Here is a 21,495-nt window from a genome sequence, read left to right as displayed (position 1 = left end):
TAATGAGTGTAATGATCAGTGATTAGTGTGATGGTCAGTGTTGTGAGTGTGATGGTCAGTGATGTGAGTGTGATGGTCAGTGTTGTGAGTGTGATGGTCAGTGTTGTGAGTGTGATGATCAGTGTTGTGAGTGTGATGGTCACTGATGTGAGTGTAATGGTCAATGATGTGAGTGTGATGGACAGTGATGAGTGTGATGGTCAGTGATGTGAGTGTGATAATCAGTGATGTGAATGTGATGGTCAGTAATGAGTGTAATGATCAGTGATTAGTGTGATGGTCAGTGTTGTGAGTGTGATGGTCAGTGATGTGAGTGTGATGGTCAGTGTTGTGAGTGTGATGGTCAGTGTTGTGAGTGTGATGATCAGTGTTGTGAGTGTGATGGTCAGTGATGAGTGTAATGATCAGTGATGAGTGTGATGGTCAGTGATGAGTGTGATGGTCAGTGATGGAAGTGTGATGGTCACTGATGTGAGTGTAATGGTCAATGATGTGAGTGTGATGGTCAGTGATGAGTGTGTAATGGTCAGTGATGTGAATGTGATGGTCAGTGATGAGTGTGATGATCAGTGATGTGATTGTGATGGTCAGTGATGTGAATGTGATGATCACTGATGATCAGTGTTGAGTGTGGTGATCAGTGATGTGATGGTCAGTGATGTGAATGTGATGGTCAGTGATGTGAATGTGATGGTCAGTGATGTGATTGTATAGAACAGTGATGAGTGTGATGATCAGTAATGAGTGTAATGATCAGTGATGGTCATCGATGTGAGTGTGTTGGTCAATGATATGAGTGTAATGGTCAGTGAAGTGAATGGTAAAGTTAGAGAAGAGAGTTAATAGGAAATGTTAACAGTAAGTGAATCGTATTCTGCAGGATTCGAATCTGCGCACTACTACACAGTTAGTTGTCACCCCATACTTAAACTGGAATCCCTATTACCACAAGAAAACGCAAATGAACAATATCTGTATAATTAATACGAAATGTGAACAGAAAATGAATCGTAGTCGGCAGGATTCGAACCTGCGCAGGGAGACCCCAATGAATTTCTAGTCCATCGCCTTAACCACTCGGCCACGACTACTACACAAGTCTCTATCATCCCCTACTTAAACTGGAAGCCCTATTAACACAACAACCTGTAAACTAACTGGAATCGGGGTAATTAATAGGAAATGTAAACAGAAAGCAAATCGTAGTCAGCAGGATTCGAACCTGTGCGGGGAAACCACAAAGGATTTCTAGACCATCGCCTCAACCACTCAACCACGACTACAACAGAAGTCTTGACTACCCCCCTACTTAAACTGTAAGCCCTATGAAACGCAACATACTGTAAGCTAACTTTATCGGGTAATTACTAGGAAATGTAAACAGAAAGTGAATCGTAGTCGGCAGGATTCGAACCTGCGCGGGGAGACTCCAATGGATTTCAAGTCCATCGCCTTAACCACTCGGCCACGACTACTACACAGTTAGCTGTCACCCCTACTTAAACTGGAATCACTATTAACGCAAGAAAACGCAAATGAACAATATCTGTATAATTAACAGGAAATGTAAACAAAAATCAAATCGTATTCGGCAGTAATCGAACCTGCTTGAGGAGACCCCAATAGATTCCTAAGCCATCGCCTTAACCACTCAGCCACGACTACTACACAAACCTTTACCATCCCCTACTTAAACTGAAAGCCCTATTAACACAACAACCTGTAAACGAACTGGATTGGCATAATTAATAGGAAATGTAAACAGAAAGTGAATCGTAGTCGGCAGGATTCAAATCTGCGCAGGGAGCCCACTAATGGATTTTTAGTCCATTTCTTTAACCACTCGGCCACAACTACTACACAAGTCTTGATCAGCCCCTACTTAATCTGGAAGCCCTATTAACACAACACCCTGTAAACGAACTGGATCGGTGTAATTAAAAGGAAACGTAAACAGGAAGCGAATCGTAGTCAGCAAGATTTGAACCTGCGCAGGGAGACCCCAACGGATTGCACGTCAATCACCTTAACCACTCAGCCACGACTACTACAAAATGTTCTATCATCCCCTACTTAAACTGGAAGCCCTATTAACACAACAACCTGTAAACTAACTGGATCAGGGTACCTAATAGGAAATGTAAACAGAAAGTCAATCGCAGTCGGCAGAATTCCAAACTGCGCGGGGAGACCCTAATAAACTTCTAGGCCATCGCCTGAACCACTCGGCCACAACTACTACACAATGCTCTATCATCCCCTACTTATACTGGTAGCCCTAACAACACAAGAAAACAAAATTGAACCATATCTGTATAATTAAGTGGAAATCTCAGTTGTCAGGATTCGACCTTACGGGGGGAGACCACAATGGATTTCAAGTCCATCACCTTTACCATTTGGCCACGCCTACGAAACAGATAGCTGTCACCCCTACTTAAACTGCTATCACTATTAACACAAGAAAACGTAAATGAACAATATCTGTATAATTAACACGAAATGTGAACAGAAAATTAATCGTAGACGGCAGGATTCGAACCTGCACAGGGAGACCCCAACGGATTTCTAGTCCACCGCCTTAACCACTCGGCCACAACTACTACACAATTCTCTATCATCCCCTACTTATACTGGAAGCCCTATTAACACAAGAAAACCAAATTTAACCATATCTGTATAATTAACTGGAAATGTAAACATTAAACAAATCTCAGTTGGCAGGATTTGAACCTGCGCTGGGAGACCCCAATGGATTTCAAGGCCATCACCATTACCATTTGGCCACAACTACACTGTTAGCTGTCACCCACTACTTAACCTGGAACCCCTATTAACACAAGAAAACACAAATGAACAATATCTGTATAATTAACAGAAAGGGAATCGTATTTGGCAGTAATCGAACCTGCTCGAGGAGACCCCAATAGATTCCTAGTCCATCGCCTTAACCACTCAGCCACGACTACTACACAAATCGCTATCATCCCCTGCTTAAACTGGACACCCTATTTACACAAGACAACGAAATTGAACCATATCTGTATAATTAACTGGAAATGTAAACATTAAACAAACACAACACCCTGTAAACTAACTTTATCGGGGTAATTAATAGGAAATGTGAACAGGAAGCAAATCGTAGTCGGCAGGATTCGAACCTGCGTGGGGAGACCCCAATGGATTTCAAGTCAACCCCTCTGTCCCTGATGGTAGGAGAGTGAAAAGTGTGTGTGACAGGTGTGTGTGGTTGTCCACAATGCTGTTTGCTTTGCGGATGCAGCGTGTGGTGTAAATGTCCATGATAGAGGGGAGAGAGACTCTGATGATCTTCTCAGTGGTCCTCACCACCTTAGTGGGGTCTTGCGCTCCGAGACTGTGCAGTTCCCAAACCAGGCAGTGATGCAGCTGCTCAGGATGCTCTCAATGGTCCCTCTGTAGAACGTGGTCAGGATGGGGGGAGGGGGAGGAGCTTTCCTCAGTGCTCTCAGGAAGTAGAGATGCTGCTGGGCTTTTTTGGTGATGGGGCTGGAGGAGCCTTTCCTGTTTGCACATACTTGGTTATACACCATGAAGTTAAAAATCCTGAATCGCATTGACCTGGATGCTTCACCAATAATTTAATACAATCCTAATAACTAATATGTTTAGCTTTTTTGCTGTTGTTTTTCTGTTACTTAAACAGCAAATACACAATGTTGTGATTGCAGCTTGAGAAACTTCATGCCATTGGATACAAGCCTGTTCTGCTTCTTGGCAAGGAGACCAAAAAGAATGAAGTCAAGTGTGAAATATTAACCCCTCGCTGCACACTCTCCACCTATGCCCAGGACTACCTTCAGAAGATGGGTTCACTTTATGAATACCTTCGTGAAGGTAAGATGCAGCACTGCATTCTTAAAGTCACAGTTCACAACGTGTGTTAAGTATGGCAAAGATTTGCATCAACGTTTAAATCTTAAAGGGACGGCTCCCCCCTAAAACTTGAATTCATCGCCTTAAACTCCTAACCTCCTTGACAGTGGAAACTTAGGAGAGGCTTCCATTTTTATATAACCAAGACAGAGTGTGTTAGCACAATACTGGGTCTTTTAATACAATTCAACTTTTTAAATATTAATTTAGCTTTAGACACGGCCAAACAGCACTTCCTCAAACCATTTTCTAATATTTGGCAAACTACAACATGTCTCCAAAATATATTTTTTACCTGTCCACTGTCACAGTTTTATCTGCATAGTATTGTGAGGATTGAAAGGAAATGCACAAAATTTGCTGATGAAGAACTATGACGGTTTGATTTTCATATTCATCAGTCGTTGATGACTGAAATGTAGTTTTAGAGTGAACCATCTCTTAAACTATTTTCTTATTCAGTCCCCAAAAGAGAGCAAGCTTTTGGGAATGTTGGGAAGAGCACAACACATGCATGTCAAGTTCCAGTTTACCACATTTGCAATTTGGCATCCACGAACCCACAGAATTTGACTGTATGATTTAAACAGATTAACATTTAAAACATAGAGATTAACCATGAGTTTAAACTGCACCTGTTTTAAATAAGCAAAACACTTGTTCAACTTGCAGAGGATGGAACCAGGATTCCAGTGGCAATGATGATAAGCTGATGACGCTGCGTCTCACACCCTGTGATCCATTGGAGAACACAAGCAACCCGGAGGAGGTGAGGACCACACAGGTGGAAGAGACAAGAACATGATGGTGGAGCCCATGAGTAATACAGAAGGGCAGGTGAAGCGGATGAGCACTGCAGAGGAGCAGGTGGAGCAGATCAGCACTATGGAGAAGCAGATCAGCACTATGGAGAAGCAGGTGGAGCAGATGAGCACTACAGAGGAGCAGGTGGAGCAGATCAGCACTATGGAGGAGCAGGTGGAGAAGATCAGCACTATGGAGGAGCAGGTGGAACAGATCAGCACTATAGAGGAGCAGGTGGAACAGATCAGCACTATGGAGGAGTAGGTGGAGAAGATGAGCATTACAGAGGAGCAGGTGGAGCAGATCAGCACTATAGAGGAGCAGGTGGAGAAGATCAGCACTATGGAGGAGCAGGTGGAGAAGATCAGCACTATGGAGGGACAAGGTAATTAAGACATCTTTAAAGTTAGTTTAATTTTGTAAAGGCTTAAATTGTTTAAACCATGTGGTACCTTAAAATTGCTCAATGTCTGAGGCTTTTCCCCATAGAGCTTTATGCAGGTCCGGGCTGCATGATATCTTTTCAGCGTCGGCGCTGCAATGTAAGTAATGCAGTAAGATAATTACACTTGATAAGATTTCTTAAAATAAGAAAACATACCTAGCCTTTAGAAAATAGCAAAGTGTTTTAAAACAAGGATTAAAATACTTATTTGAAGCAGTATATTTAGTGTCATTTACTTAAAACTAAGTTGTTCATTCCTTTTTTTTAAGAGTTTGCTTTTCTTAATTTGAGTGAAAAGATCTTAAGACCAGAGCTATTAAACAAGATGATTCTTCTTCATTTAGGATTTGTCATAAGGTAATCTGTCTTAAAATGAGTAAAGCATTTAAACTTAAAACACGGTTATATAAACTAAAATCAAGACCATGCATTCAGAGTCAAAAATTATTTATTCAAATGAAAACCTGTCTTCTTACACAGAATAGTTACCATGCACAAAACAAAGCTTACTTTGTACAAAAACATACAAGTCTTCTGTATAAAGACCCCCCAAACACACACAAAAAAAGAGTTAAACTCACTGAATTGACTTTAACATTTACCCCTACTACTTCCCAGTAATCACCAATATATTACTTCCCAATAAAGTCTTTCCACTCTGTCATGGCTTTTTTTTATGAAGCTGTGGCACCCCCCCCCCCCCCCCCTCATGAATTGAATCCCCTAATATGTCTGTCTGAATGATGCAATTGCACTTAAAACTGAAAATTAATAAATTGTAATAAATAAATGGGTTGTACATAAATACAACTCTAAAATAATATGTATGTAGGCTTGTTAAAAAAAGGTCAAGTTTAATTGCTTCTTCTGGAGACGTGGGTGGGTTTAGATAGATTTCTGACATTACTAGGCAACAAACAGTCTCATCACATAGATCTGGTCCTCTTGCCAGGCATTCCTCTTTACAAGCGTGTACTTGTTGCTAGTGTAACGAAGGTCATAAGAACCGTATCAAAACCAAAAAAAAGAGAAGAATTATACAAATGCACAATAATTTAATATCATATTTTAAATATTTTATTTTAAGGTTTTGGGAATCAAATATTGCCAAAAGAAATTAGTAAATGTCACAAACCAGAAATATTTATGAGATTAAATAATTAAGAGTAGCTCCGCCCTTAATGATTGTTCTTCGTCATCATTGGTGCTGATCAGAGGGGGAGGAGCCTTGAACAGAAAAAAAGATGCATGCCATTAGCAGTACTAAAAAGGAAAAAAAAAAATAAATGAAAACCCAAGCTGATGACTTTGTGAAAGGGATTTCCCTTAGTTCATCTGGTATTATTTAATACCATTTCTCTTTCTTGGTGTTAGTTTTTTCCTTTTTTTTGTGCTAAGACAACCTTATTGAGTTATGGGTTGTGTATTGTTCAGTCTTTTGTGAAGTCAGACATTTTAAACTCATACTGTGGATAATTCCTCTGAAATGTTTAAACATCTGAGTGAAGTGATAAATGAACAGTTGATTTGCTGCTTTAGTGTTCATGTAGATTGCCAATCGTATTAGTGTGGTGTGTGTAACATAGGTCATGTGGTGTTCTGCTAACCATGCAGTCTCATGCTCTGATATCAGCTATAGGCTGATTGAATGCTCACAAATAAATTAAGCAATTATTTAGATAAAAGAAGCAATTTATTGTTATAAAATTGAGTGTCAGTAAATGTGTTGATGCATTTTGAACATTATTACATTGAAAATTATAATTAGAAATAATAATGTGTGTAAATGGGAATTTACTGCAATAAATTATTTTCCTGCCTTGTCTTCACATGGTCGCTCCCTTTGTTCCCTCTTCCTAATTTGTTTGACATCTCTCTTTGATGCTGGATGAGGAGTTCTCGGAGCTCTGGAATTAGAATCGTTTCTACCATCAGCTAGGAGCTCAACATTGATGGAGACTGGTGAGCCCCTTGTTTCTTCTGAACCTGGATCATTTTCTGTTCTTCATCTGTGTGGTAGAACCATAAGTGCACCATTTCCCTTTCCTTTTTTTCTCTCTTCCTGGATTTCCATGAACTTTTTTTGGAATGTGTTGCAGGTCTGAATGACAGGAAATGATGTATATTTACACATGACATGAAGTTGACTAAACAAAACATGAAATATTTTGTGTTCATATTGTCTGCAATGAAATACAAGTCAAAGTAAATTTAGAAATCACTACTTTCTTTTTTTATTTGCGTTTTCCATACTGTCCCAACTTTTTCTGATTTGGGGTTGTAGTTTTCTAGTTTTTCCATTGCGGGATGATTTTACAGTCTTTAAAACGATTTGCATGAAAACTGAATACATACAATCTATCGAGTCTCTCCATAGATAAAACATTATCCCTGCTGTGGGCCATGTTTACTGCCTGGTCTTAGTATTCATGTTCCTCCAAATGTCACACAAATCAGAAGTTCTGATCAGCTGTACAGGTGTTTTTTGAGCGCTAATATGTGGTTCTATGTGATTCCTATCCAGTTTATCATCTTCAGTGCAATTAAAATCCCCACCGAGAAACAAAAAACCTTCTGAATTGATGTTTATTAAAGTGGAGCTGATTTTGTTTAGAAAGAGGATTTTTTTCTGCCCCTTCGTAGGGTCGTAAACATAACAAAAATTCATTTCTGTGTTTTCGAATTTTGCTTGTACTTTTAAAATGTGCCCTTTAACTATTTCTTCCATTTTGTAAGAGGTTGGTAGAAAGTGTTTTGAAAAGAGTATTGCTACTCCTCCACTAGTAGAGAACATCCGATCCACTTCAGTTTTATGATCCCTGTGTGATTCCTGAATAAACATGACATCAATCCGTTTCAGCTTTATAAACTCAAACAACACCATTCTTTTCTGACCAGCTCTAGCAGCATTTAGATTAAGAGTTCCTACTTTTACATACTTCATATTGGAAATAGAGAACAACATACCTATACAGTACAGTACAGTACAGTAGTGACACTGGGCGCCAGTTCTTCAGCTGCGTCAGGTCTCCCTTCTTTGGCAGCAGGCGCTTTTCTTCTAAACAGTTGTAGCTGCTAATTCCAGGTCTTTCTGAAGCTCTCCACAAGTGGTCCTTGGCTCTTGGACAACTCTTTTGATATTCTTTTTGCTCCTCTGTCTGAAATCTTGTGAGGAGCACCTGGTCATGGCTGCTTTATGGTAAGATGATGTTCTTTCTACTTCTGGATTATGATCCTAACAGTTCTCGCTGGAACATTCAGAAGTTTAGAAATCCTTCTGTAACCAATGCTAATAGTATGTTTTGCAACAATAAGGTTGTGAAGGTCTTGAGAGAGCTCTTCACTTTTACCCATCATGAGATGTTTCTTGTGTGACACCTTGGTAATGAGACATCTTTATACAGGCTATTAGTTGGGACTGAAGCAGCTGATATTGATTTTCACTGACACGGGGCAGGACTGCTTTCTAATTACTGATTGATTTCAGCTGGTGTCTCGGCTTCCATGCCTTTTTTCACCTGCCTTTCTTCATGTGTTCAACACTTTTCACCAGATGGAATAAAATTAAAGTAACGAGTCTGTTTTTGAAAATGTAAGAAGTAGAAAGTACAGATATTTATGGGGAAAAAAAATAATGAGTAAAAGTAAAAAGTTTTGCGAAAAATAAATAATAAAGTAAAAGACTGATTAAAATTACACTTAAATTGTACAAGAGTCTGTTATTATCAATATAATCATCTTTATAATAATAATAATAATAATAATAATAATAATAATAATAATAATAATAATAATAATAATAATAAATCTAGTAATATATCTTGTAGGTTCCCTGGTGGTCTTTAGGTCATTAGGGTTGCACAAGCCTTAGTGCCGGTCCCAAGCCCGGATAAATGGGGAGGGTTGTGTTAGGAAGGACATCCAGCGTAAAAACATGTGCCAAATCAAACATGCGGATGATCCGCTGTGGCGCCCCCTAATGGGAGAACCCGAAAGAAAGTTTTAGTAATGTATTTTGTATCTAACAATATTCTACATATATATAAAAAAAGGATAGCTATTATAAAATTTTAAAAAATATAATAAAATAAAGAATATATAAAAGTAACAACAATTTCATTCATTTTATTAATCTTTATCATTACTGTACATTCTGCCCAACATTTAACATTCATTTGTGTATACAATGTATGTGTATATATATATATATATATATATATATATATATATATATATATATATATATATATATATATATATATTTTTTTTTTTTTTTTATATATAGTAGACTGTTTATTCAGCTTGCTACTCCCTAATGCCATAATCTTGTGATCTGTAACCTTTCATTTCTGCACATTTTCTTAATTACTGTACACCTCTATATTTATTCACTGTACTTCTGAATGTCCACACATCTCTGCACTCAAATAGCCTTTATATTTATTCACTGTATATACTTTCATATATACCACTTGCTGTAAATATGCTACATAGTTATCTGCACTGTAAATATGCTAGATATTTATCTGCACTTTTGCACGACTGCTAAATTTTGCACTTCTGGTAGATGCCAAACTGCATTTCGTTGCTGTGTACCTGTACTATGCAATGACAATAAAGTTGATTGTATCTATCTATCTATCTATCTATCTATCTATCTATCTATCTATCTATCTATCTATCTATCTATCTATCTATCTATCTATCTATCTATCTATCTATCTACCTATCTATCATGCTACCTATGTTGTGCTACTATGGCTCTAATTCGAATCATGTTGTGCTGGTAGGTCCCTGATGTGAATCACAGTTAGCATTAGAGCTATAGTAGCAGCACAGTGTTTCACATCAGGGCCCTAGAGGCACAACATATATTAACTTAGAGCCATAGTTGGCCCACATGATTAGTATTGGAGTCATATCGGCGTTACATAATTAGCATTAGAGCTACAGTGGCACATCAGTGTTTTACATCAGGGCCAGCACAGCATGAATTGAATTAGAGCCATAGTAGCACAACATAATTTGAATTAGAGTCATAGTTGGCTAACATCATTTTAATTAGAGTCACATCAGCACTACATAATTAGCATTAGAGCTACTGTAGCACAACAGTGTTTGACATCAAGGCCCTAGCAGCACAACATATTTTAAATTGGAACTACAGTGGCACGCCATCATTTGACCTAGAGCCATAGTTGGCCAAAATAATTAGAATTAGAATTATAGTAGCGCAACAGAATTAGCATTAGAGCTATAGTTGAAGAAGATTGATCCACATTAGGGCCATAGCAGCACAACATACTTCCATTCAGAGGCATAGTAGCACAACAGAATCTGAATTAGGGCTATAGTAAAACAACATAATTTAAATTTGGGCCATGGCCGCACGACATAATTTCTATTACTGCCATAGTGGCACAACATCTTTTGAATTAGAGTCATAGTAAGACTACATAGTTAGCTTTAGAGCTGTAGTAGTACAACAGTGTTTCACATTAAGGCCATAGCAGCACAACTTAATTTGAGTTTGGCTTAGTGCAGCACAAAGGTATTCAGCGTTAGGATTACCAGCGTTAGGATTACCACTTTTCAATTGAGGGTTAGAGCGGCCTGAATGGAACAGGGTTAGGGTTGGCACTGTTCGAATTAGGGGTAAAGCAGCCTGAGTGACATGGAATTAGGGTTAGGGTTGGCACTGTTCGAATTAGGGTTAGCGCAGCCTGAATGACATGGAATTTGGGTTAGGGTTAGGGTTGGCACTGTTCGAATTAGGGTTAGTGCAGCCTGAATGACATGGAGTTAGGGTTGGGGTTGCACTCTTCGAATTAGGGTTAGCGCAGCCTGAGTGACATGGAGTTAGGGTTATGGTTAGGGTTGGCACTATTCGAATTAGGGTTAGCGCAGCCTGAGTGACCTGGAGTTAGGGGTGGCACTGTTCAAATTAGGGTTAGCGCAGCCTGAGTGACATGGAGTTAGGGTTAGGGTTGGCACTGTTCAAATTAGGGTTAGCGCAGCCTGAGTGACATGGAGTTAGGGTTAGGGTTGGCACTGTTCGAATTAGGGTTAGCGCAGCCTGAGTGACATGGAGTTGGGGTTGGGGTTGGCACTGTTCAAATTAGGGTTAGCGCAGCCTGAGTGACATGGAGTTGGGGTTAGGGTTGGCACTGTTCGAATTAGGGTTAGCGCAGCCTGAGTGACATGGAGTTAGGGTTAGGGTTGGCACTGTTCGAATTAGGGTTAGCGCAGCCTGAGTGACATGGAGTTGGGGTTGGGGTTGGCACTGTTCAAATTAGGGTTAGCGCAGCCTGAGTGACATGGAGTTAGGGTTAGGGTTGGCACTGTTCGAATTAGGGTTAGCACAGCCTGAATGATCTGGAGTTAGGGTTAGGGTTGGCACTGTTCGAATTAGGGTTAGCACAGCCTGAGTGACATGGAGTTAGGGTTAGCACCGTTCGAATTAGGGTTGTTCTGCTACTATAGCTCTAATGCTAACTATGTTGTGCTACTATGGCTATAATACAAATTATGTTGTGCTGCTAGGGCCCTGATGTGAATCACAGTTAGCATTAGAGCTATATTTGCAGTACAGTGTTTTTACATCAGGGCCCTAGTAGCACAACATAATTTTAATTAGAGCAATAGTAGCACAACATAGTTAGCGTTAGAGCTATAGTAGCAAACCAATGTTGTGCTACTATGACTCTAACTCAAGTTATGTTGTGCTGCTAGGGCCCTGATGTGAAACATAGTTAGCATTAGAGCTATAGTAGCAGTATAGTGTTTCACACCAGGGCCCTGTAGCCACATTAGGGCTGGGGTCCCTAGCAGCACACCATAATTTGAATGAGAGCCATAGTAGCACAACGTACTTTGAATTAGAGCCATATCAGTACTACATAATTCTCATTAAAGCTACATTGGCGGAACAGTGTTTCCCACTAGGGCCATAACAGCACAACATAAATTGAATTTGGGCCACAGTAGCGGAACAGTGTTTCCCACTAGGGCCATAACAGCACAGTTGGCCAAGATCATTTGGATTAAAGTCATAGTAGCACGACATAATTAGCACTAAAGCTGTAGTAGCAGCTCAGTGTTCCACATCAGGGCCCTAGCAGCACAACACAATTTGAATTAAAGTCATAGTAGCACAACATTGTTCTGCTACTGTAGCTCTAATGCTACCTATGTTTTGCTACTATGGCTCTGATTCAAATTATGTTGTGCTGCTAGGGCTCTGACGTGAAACACAGTTAGCATTAGAGCTACAGTAGCAGCACAGTGTTTCACATCAGGGCCGTAGAGTCACAACATATATTAACTTAGAGCCATAGTTGGCCCACATGATTAGTATTGGAGTCATATCGGCGTTACATAATTAGCATTAGAGCTACAGTGGCACATCAGTGTTTAACATCAGGGCCAGGACAGCACAGCATAAATTGATTTTGGGCCACAGTAGCGGAACAGTGTTTCCCACTAGGGCCATAGCAGCCGCCATTATTTGAATTAGAGCCATAGTAGCACAACATAATTTGAATTAGAGTCATAGTTGGCTAACATAATTTTATTTAGTCACATCAGCACTACATAATTAGCATTAGAGTTACTGTAGCACAACAGTGTTTGACATCAAGGCCCTAGCAGCACAACATATTTTAAATTGGAACTACAGTAGCACACCATCATTTGACCTAGAGCCATAGTTGGCCAAAATAATCTGAATTAGAATCAAAGTAGCGCAACTGAATTAGCATTAGAGCTAAAGTTGAAGAACATTGATCCAGATCAGGGCCATAGCAGCACAACATACTTCCATTCAGAGGCATAGTAGCACAACAGAATCTGAATTAAGGCTATAGTAAAACAACATAATTTGAATTTGGGCCATGGCCGCACAACATAATTTATATTACTGCCATAGTAGCACAACATCTTTTGAATTGGAGTCATAGTAAGACTACATAGTTAGCTTTAGAGCTGTAGTAGTACAACAGTGTTTCACATTAAGGCCATAGCAGCACAAATTCATTTGAGTTTGGCTTAGTGCAGCACAAAGGTATTCAGCTTAAGGGTTACCACTTTTCAATTGAGGGTTAGAGCGGCCTGAATGGAACAGGGTAAGGGTTAGTGCTGTTCGAATTAGGGTAAAAGCAGCCTGAGTGACATGGAATTAGGGTTAGGGTTGGCACTGTTCGAATTACGGTTAGTGCAGCCTGACCTGATTGGAATTAGGGTTAGAGTTAGCACTGTTCGAATTAGGCTTAGGGCAGCCTGAGTGACATGGAGTTAGGGTTAGGGTTGGGACTGTTCGAATTAGGGTTAGCGCAGCCCGAGTGACATGGAGTTAGGGTTAGGGTTGGCACTGTTCGAATTAGGGTTAGCGCAGCCTGAGTGACATGGAGTTGGGGTTAGGGTTAGGGTTGGCACTGTTCGAATTAGGGTTAGCGCAGCCTCAGTGACATGGAGTTAGGTTTAGGGTTAGGGTTGGCACTCTTCGAATTAGGGTTAGCGCAGCCTGAATGACATGGAGTTAGGGTTAGGGTTAGGGTTGGCACTGTTCGAATTAGGGTTAGCGCAGCCTGAGTGACATGGAGTTAGGGTTAGCACTGTTCGAATTAGGGTTGTTCTGCTACTATAGCTCTAATGCTAACTATGTTGTGCTCCTATGGCTATAATACAAATTATGTTTTGCTGCTAGGGCCCTGATGTGAAACACAGTTAGCATTAGCGCTATAGTAGCAGTACAGTGTTTCACATCAGGGCCCTAGTAGCACAACATAACTCGAGTTAGAGTCATAGTAGCACAACATTGTTCTAACTATGACTCTAACTGAAGTTATGTTGTGCTGCTAGGTCCCTGATGTTTCACACCAGGGCCCTGTAGCCCCGTAGCCAAATCAGGGCTAGGCCCCTCGCAGCACACCATAATTTGAAAGAGAGGCATAGTAGCACACTGTACATTGAATTAGAGTCATATCAGCACTACATATTTAGCATTAGAGCTACAGTAGCACAACAGTGTTTTACATCAGGGCCAGAACAGCACAACATTATTTGAAATTGGGCCACAGTAGCGGAACAGTGTTTCCCACTAGGGCCATAGCAGCAAAACAAAATTGAAATTAGAGCCATAGTTGGCCAACATAATTTGACTCAGAGCCATAGTTGGCCCACATAAATTGACTTAGAGTCATAGCAGCACTACACAATTAGCATTAGGGCTATAGTAGCAGCACATTGTTTTACTTTGGGGTCCTAGAGGCACAACATATTTCAAATTAGAGCCATGGTAGCACAACGTAATTTGAATTAGAGTCATAGTTGGCCAACATAAGTTGAATTATAGTTATAGCAGCACTACATAATTAGCATTCGAGCTATAGTAGCAGTACAGTGTTTAACATCAGGGCCCTAGCAGCATAACATAATTTGTATTAGAGCCATAGTAGCACAACATAGTTAGCATTAGAGCTACAGTAGTAGAACAATGTTGTGCTACTATGACTTTAATTCAAATTGTGTTGTGCTACTAGGGCCAACCCATAGTTGGCCCACATGATTTGTATTGGAGTCATATCAGCATTACATAGTTAGCATTAGAGCTACAGTGGCACATCAGTGTTTAACATCAGGGCCAGGACAGCACAGCATGAATTGAATTTGGGCCAAAGTAGCGGAACAGTGTTTCCCACTAGGGCCATAACAGCACAACATGATTTGAATTAGAGCCATAGTAGCAGAGCATCATTTGGATTAGAGTCATAGTAGCACAACATAATTAGCACTAGAGCTGTAGTGGCAGCACAGTGTTTCACATCAGGGCCCTAGCAGCACAACCGAATTTGAATTAAAGTCATAGTAGCACAACATTGTTCTGCTACTATGGCTATAATGCTACCTTTGTTGTGCTGGTAGGTCCGTGACGTGAATCACAGTTAGCATTAGAGCTATAGTAGCAGTACAGTGTTTCATATTAGGGCCCTAGAGGCACAACATATATTAACTTAGAGCCATAGTTGGCCCACATGATTTGTATTGGAGTCATATCAGCGTTACATAATTAGCATTAGAGCTACAGTGGCACATCAGTGTTTAACATCAGGGCCAGGACAGCACAGCATGAATTGAATTTGGGCCACAGTAGCGGAACAGTGTTTCCCACTAGCGCCATAGCAGCACAACATAATTTGAATTAGAGCCATAGTAGCACAACATAATTTGAATTAGAGTCATAGTTGGCTAACATAATTTTAATTAGAGTCACATCAGCACTACATAATTAGCATTAGAGCTACTGTAGCACAACAGTGTTTGACATCAAGGCCCTAGCAGCACAACATATTTTAAATTGGAACTACAGTAGCACGCCATCATTTGACCTAGAGCCATAGTTGGCCAAAATAATTTGAATTAGAATCAAAGTAGCGCAACAGAATTATCATTAGAGCTATAGTTAAAGAACATTGATCCAGATCAGGGCCAGCGCAGCACAACATACTTCCATTCAGAGGCATAGTAGCACAACAGAATCTGAATTAGGGCTATAGTAAAACAACATAATTTGAATTTGGGCCATGGCCGCACGACATAATTTATATTACTGCCATAGTAGCACAACATCTTTTGAATTAGAGTCATAGTAAGACTACATAGTTAGCTTTAGAGCTGTAGTAGTACAACAGTGTTTCACATTAAGGCCATAGCAGAACAACTTCATTTGAGTTTGGCTTAGTGCAGCCCAAAGGTATTCAGCGTTAGGGTTAGGATTACCACTTTTCAATTGAGGGTTACTTCCCGTGGGCTCACCACCTGCAGGAGGGACCGTAAGGACGGTGCTGTGAGGATTGGGCAGCAGTCGATGGCGGGGGTCTGCTTAGACTGCTGCCCCCGCGACCCGAATTACGGATAAGTGGGAGAAAATGAATGAATGAATGAATGAATTGAGGGTTAGAGCGGCCTGAATTGAACAGGGTAAGGGTTAGTGCTGTTCGAATTAGGGTTAAAGCAGCCTGAGTGACATGGAATTAGGGTTAGGGTTGGCACTGTTCGATTTAGGGTTAGCGCAGCCTGAATGACATGGAGTTAGGGTTAGGGTTGGCACTGTTCGAATTAGGGTTAGCGCAGGCTGAATGACATGGAATTTGGGTTAGGGTTAGAGTTAGCACTGTTCGAATTAGGGTTAGCGCAGCCTGAATGACATGGAGTTAGGGTTAGGGTTGGCACTGTTCGAATTAGGGCTAGCGCAGCCTGAATGACATAGAGTTAGGGTTAGGGTTGGTGCAGCCTGAATGACATGGAGTTAGTGTAAGGGTTGGCACTGTTCGAATTAGGGTTAGCACAGCCTGACCTGATTGGAATTAGGGTTAAGCGGGCAACGAGGCACACCTGTCGGCCTGGGACTACTAGAGCACGGGGCCATGCACGAGGCGCGCCAGGCCTAGTGGTGAAGACCAGACGATGACAAAGACATAGGGGGTCCGGCTGCGGGAGGCACACGGGGAGTTTGCACACCTGCTCCATACACTAACACGTGCTTCACACAACCCACAAGAGCCAGCGTTCCCAATACTACGCACAGCATTCACACACTGCCAATGCGTCAGACACATTGACAAGGCTCGCCGTTCACGTGAAACACACGCTGTTCCGCCGACATGGATGTAACTCAACCCTTTTTACACTGCACTCTGCACAAAATGCGCCGAGCGCCGGCTCGAGCGCCAGGCGCGCGGTGCACTTCCGTGCAAAACGAGAGCAACCACTGCTCTCTATTCGGCCATGACAGGCCTCGGGGAACACTTGCAAGCCCGTACGCGCGAAATGTGTGCATAATAGCGCGGGATCTTGTCTTCGGCGTCTTATTTACGACGAGAAACGCTGCGAGAAAACACACTCACGAGCGTGTCGCGGAAGCGGCGGCTGCCCGGTTGAGTCTACAACGTTCTCATGCTCGGTTTTAAGACCGGCCCACCAGCAGAGGGGCGGGAGGTTTCTGTGTGTTACACAGCGTATACAGAGTCTGACTCGCACTGAGATACTACAGATACTAGAGAGATGGCAGAAGTTGCTCCCGCGCCCGCCGCCGCGCCGGCTAAAGCGCCGAAAAAGAAAGCAGCGTCGAGGGCCAAGAAAGCCGGCCCCAGCGTCGGCGAGCTCATCGTCAAAGCGGTTTCCTCGTCCAAGGAGAGGAGCGGTGTGTCGCTCGCCGCCCTGAAGAAAGCCTTGGCCGCCGGCGGATACGACGTGGAGAAGAACAACTCCCGCGTCAAGCTCGCTGTCAAGGGTCTCGTGTTGAAGGGAACTCTTCTACAGACCAAAGGGACCGGCGCGTCTGGCTCTTTCAAGCTAAACAAGAAGCAGACCGAAGCCACGAAGCCCGCAAAGAAGACCGCAACTAAGGCGAAGAAGCCCGTCGCTGTTAAGGCGAAGAAACCCGCCGCGGCGAAGAAGCCCAAGAAGGTGGCGGCCAAGAAACCTGTTGCCGCCGCCAAGAAGTCCCCGAAGAAGGCAAAGAAGCCCGCAGCGGCTGCTAAAAAAGCCACCAAGAGCCCGAAGAAAGCGAAAAAGCCGGCGACTCCTAAAAAAGCAGCCAAGAGCCCCAAGAAAGCAAAGACCGTGAAGCCCAAAGCGGCGAAGCCCAAGGCTGCAAAGGCGAAAAAGACAGCGCCCAAGAAGAAGTAAACATGTTTGTTTGTTTATTTCATCTCTACCTTAACTAAACGGCTCTTTTAAGAGCCACCTATATTTTCCCCCAAAGAGCAACATTTTGAATCCTCCCATGATGAAAGTGAAAGCGAATACAAGATAGGGATTTATGACATATGAATACGCAAACTATGTAGTAGTTATAGAGATGCTTATGATTATATGATATATGTGTCGTTGTACACATTTCACATGAATGTTGTTTCCTGATACCTGTGTCTTCCATGAGCGCTCGCTCAATCCTCAGTCACACACACACACACACACACACACACACACACACAGAGACTATTAGGGAAGGGGAGGTGTGTGTGTGTGGGGGGGGGTGTTAGGCTAAGGCTGAATGAGTGTCACCATTTGTGCATTTGTGATTGGATGTTGATCACATGGTGTTCTAAGCCAATGAGAGAGTGGCTGTGTTGCCTATATCTGAGTTTTCAGCGCGAAGCGTTCACTATTATCGACTTGTTCCTTGAACAAATCTAATCTACAGCAAAATGAGTGGAAGAGGCAAAACCGGTGGCAAAGCCAGGGCCAAGGCCAAGACTCGCTCATCCAGGGCAGGACTGCAGTTTCCTGTAGGCCGTGTGCATAGGCTTCTGCGTAAAGGCAACTACGCTGAGCGCGTCGGTGCCGGCGCTCCCGTTTACCTGGCGGCTGTGCTGGAGTATCTGACCGCTGAGATTCTGGAGTTGGCTGGTAACGCTGCCCGTGATAACAAGAAGACTCGTATCATTCCCCGACACTTGCAACTCGCCGTGCGTAACGATGAGGAGCTGAACAAACTGCTCGGCGGAGTGACCATCGCTCAGGGTGGTGTCCTGCCTAATATTCAGGCTGTACTTCTGCCTAAGAAGACTGAGAAGGCTGTCAAGACCAAGTAAAGTCGTCCAATGCTGTGTTTGTCAGTACCCAAAGGCTCTTTTAAGAGCCACCCACTTTGACTCAAAAAGTGCAAGTTTGTTACTTTGTGTATATAATTGTATTCATTCTAGAAAGTTGCACCCAAGAGAATCACATTTAATAGAGCCCATTGGAATAGTCTAATAATCATGCCATTCTCATTAGTGACTTAGAAGCATAAATATAAGGAAGTATTTTTTAATTTTTTCTAAATTGCGACGGCCGTCTTTGTGTAACTATAGAACAGAGGAAAACAGTGCTGTGCAAGAGAGCCGAGGGAGGGTGGGTGGGTGGGGTGTTCAAACTGTGGCGCTGACTAGGTCTAAGCCAATAATCGTCGAGTGACGTATAGCGATCGATCCAATGCAAGACGAGAGGTTTCGAGACGCCCAATGAACGCGAGGCGTCGTTCAGGCTTAAAAAGCCAGCGTTTGCTAGCGCTTTTCATTCTGTTTTTCTTCCGCGAAGTGCACAGCTCAACGCTATGGCAAGAACTAAGCAGACTGCCCGTAAATCCACTGGTGGCAAGGCGCCCAGGAAGCAGCTCGCCACCAAGGCTGCTCGCAAGAGCGCTCCGGCTACCGGCGGCGTGAAGAAGCCTCACCGTTACAGGCCCGGCACCGTGGCTTTGAGAGAGATCCGTCGCTATCAGAAGTCTACTGAGCTGCTCATCCGCAAGCTGCCCTTCCAGCGCCTGGTGAGAGAAATTGCTCAAGACTTCAAGACTGACTTGCGTTTCCAGAGCTCCGCTGTAATGGCTTTGCAGGAGGCGAGCGAGGCATACTTGGTCGGCCTGTTCGAGGACACCAACCTGTGCGCCATCCACGCCAAGAGAGTGACCATCATGCCCAAGGACATTCAGCTGGCCCGCCGTATTCGCGGAGAGCGCGCTTAAACAATAACTCTGTCCAGTATACACAAAGGCTCTTTTAAGAGCCACCTCATTGTCTCAGTAAAACGAGCAAGTCTATACCGTGGTTGTTTTAAACAAATAATGATTATATATATATATATATATATATATATATATATATATATATATATATATATATATATATATATATATATATATAAACTAGTTATTAGAATGGAGTGCTTCGGCAAACCTCTGATTTTGTGGCTCTGTCGCTGAGCATTTTGTGTATTTTATTATAGATTATTTTAATACCTGGCGACAGTAATAATATTAATAATAATAAATGCAAACAGAAGGTCGCTTGCTGTTCTGCACGGAGCGTGACTGCCATCTTGTGGCCAAAGTGTCACCTCCCATTCTCGTCTTCTCGTTTGTATTCTAAGGGAGACAAAAAAAAACCCAATAAATTGCATTCATCATAGTATTAATTCTCTCACATATAACTTTAGTATGCTGACAACGATTCTGACCATTTAAACATGGTTTTTATGCGTTAGGAACAATTTGACAACATGAATCTAAAGCACTGTATGTATGTTCTCTTTCGTTGTCGTGTATATATCGTGCATATAGGTCCAAACCTGACCACACACACACACACACACACACACATGTATATGTGTATATGTATTTGTGTGGGAAAATGTGCAATACCAAGAGCAACACAATGAAATGAATGAATAGTGGCCCTCTCCAAGTACTCATGGACACTAGTGTAATTTTATATTATATTTTAGATTAGATTTATTGTTGACTTTATTGTCATTGTGCAAGATACATGTACAGAGCTAAGAGAATGCATTTAGCATCTGCTCAGAGGTTCGTTAGATAGATCGAAATATATATCTGTATATACATGAATGTGGCAGGATGTACAGTAAGGTATATACAGATACACATAAATATAATAGTAGTGCAGATGGAAGTGAGGCACAATATGTGTAGAGAATGCGGAGTATACAAAAAACAATATGTAACATTTACATATACAGTGCTTATACAGTGATCTAACGGTGTAGTGTAGAGTTCAGTGTGGTGATGGTGGATGGAAATAAAGCTGTCCCTGATCCTGCTGGTTCTGGTGCGTATGTTTCTGTATCTGGATCTTGATGGATGGAGGTTAAACAGTTTGTGACTGGGATGTGAAGGGTCCTTGATGATCTTGTGAGCTCTGCACAGACAACTGCTGCGCACTTTGTTCTGTAACTACTAGTTCAACGGTAAAAGACCTGGGAGTTATTTTAGACAGCAACTTATCTTTTAAAAATCACATCAATCAAGTTACAAAAACAGCCTTCTTTCACCTTAGAAATATTTCCAAGCTAAAAAATATGTTATCTATATCTGATGCAGAGAAGCTCGTCCATGCGTTTATGACCTCTAGAATAGACTATTGTAATGCATTACTAGGTGGATGTCCTGCGTCATTAATAAACAAGCTTCAGTTAGTTCAGAATGCGGCAGCAAGAGTTCTTACTAGGTCAAGAAAATATGATCATATAACCCCAATCTTATCGTCCCTACATTGGCTTCCTGTTAAGTTTCGAATAGACTACAAACTACTGCTACTCACTTATAAAGCACTAAATGGTTTGGCTCCCATGTATCTATCCAGTCTTTTAACACGCTACAATCCGCCACGCTCCCTGAGATCTCAAAACTCTGGGCTTCTAGTAGTTCCTAGAATAGCAAAGTCCACTAAAGGTGGTAGAGCATTTTCACATTTAGCTCCTAAACTCTGGAATAGTCTTCCTGACAGTGTTCGGGGTTCAGATACACTCTCCCAGTTTAAGTGTAGATT

The 21,495-nt window shown here is 41.8% G+C and overlaps 4 protein-coding genes and 1 pseudogene across 5 annotated transcripts in view; 4 read left to right on the top strand and 1 right to left on the bottom strand.

Moving 5' to 3' along the window:
- Window positions 1–21,495, bottom strand: part of LOC310738146 (histone H1-like) — a gene marked incomplete at its 3' end in the record, with an annotated part of 232,655 nt that overhangs the window by 108,934 nt on the left and 102,226 nt on the right. The window lies entirely within an intron of this gene.
- Window positions 1–21,495, top strand: part of LOC310738274 (uncharacterized protein) — a 259,060-nt gene that overhangs the window by 185,423 nt on the left and 52,142 nt on the right.
- LOC310738160 (histone H1 pseudogene) lies at window positions 17,194–17,851 on the top strand (annotated as a pseudogene). Its single transcript has one exon. The product of its transcript is annotated as a histone H1 pseudogene (transcript).
- LOC310738217 (histone H2A) lies at window positions 18,346–18,810 on the top strand. The gene has a single exon (XM_083563219.1). The coding sequence runs from the start codon at window positions 18,373–18,375 to the stop codon at window positions 18,757–18,759; it is 387 nt and encodes a 128-aa protein (XP_083419345.1). The 5' UTR covers window positions 18,346–18,372; the 3' UTR covers window positions 18,760–18,810.
- On the top strand, window positions 19,236–19,718 carry LOC310738178 (histone H3.2). Its single transcript, XM_083563178.1, has one exon. The coding sequence runs from the start codon at window positions 19,263–19,265 to the stop codon at window positions 19,671–19,673; it is 411 nt and encodes a 136-aa protein (XP_083419304.1). The 5' UTR covers window positions 19,236–19,262; the 3' UTR covers window positions 19,674–19,718.

This window comes from Silurus aristotelis (assembly GCF_946808225.1).
Source record: "Silurus aristotelis genome assembly, chromosome: 15".
Classification (NCBI taxonomy): Eukaryota; Metazoa; Chordata; class Actinopteri; order Siluriformes; family Siluridae; genus Silurus; species Silurus aristotelis.
Note: the sequence above shows the minus strand (reverse complement) of the source record. Positions and strands in the feature narration are given on the sequence as shown.

What these genes read in the sequence shown, in the direction of transcription:
- LOC310738217 (XM_083563219.1), top strand. Translation starts at nt 18,373, where the DNA reads ATGAGTGGAAGAGGCAAAACCGGTGGCAAAGCCAGGGCCAAGGCCAAG.
- LOC310738178 (XM_083563178.1), top strand. Translation starts at nt 19,263, where the DNA reads ATGGCAAGAACTAAGCAGACTGCCCGTAAATCCACTGGTGGCAAGGCG.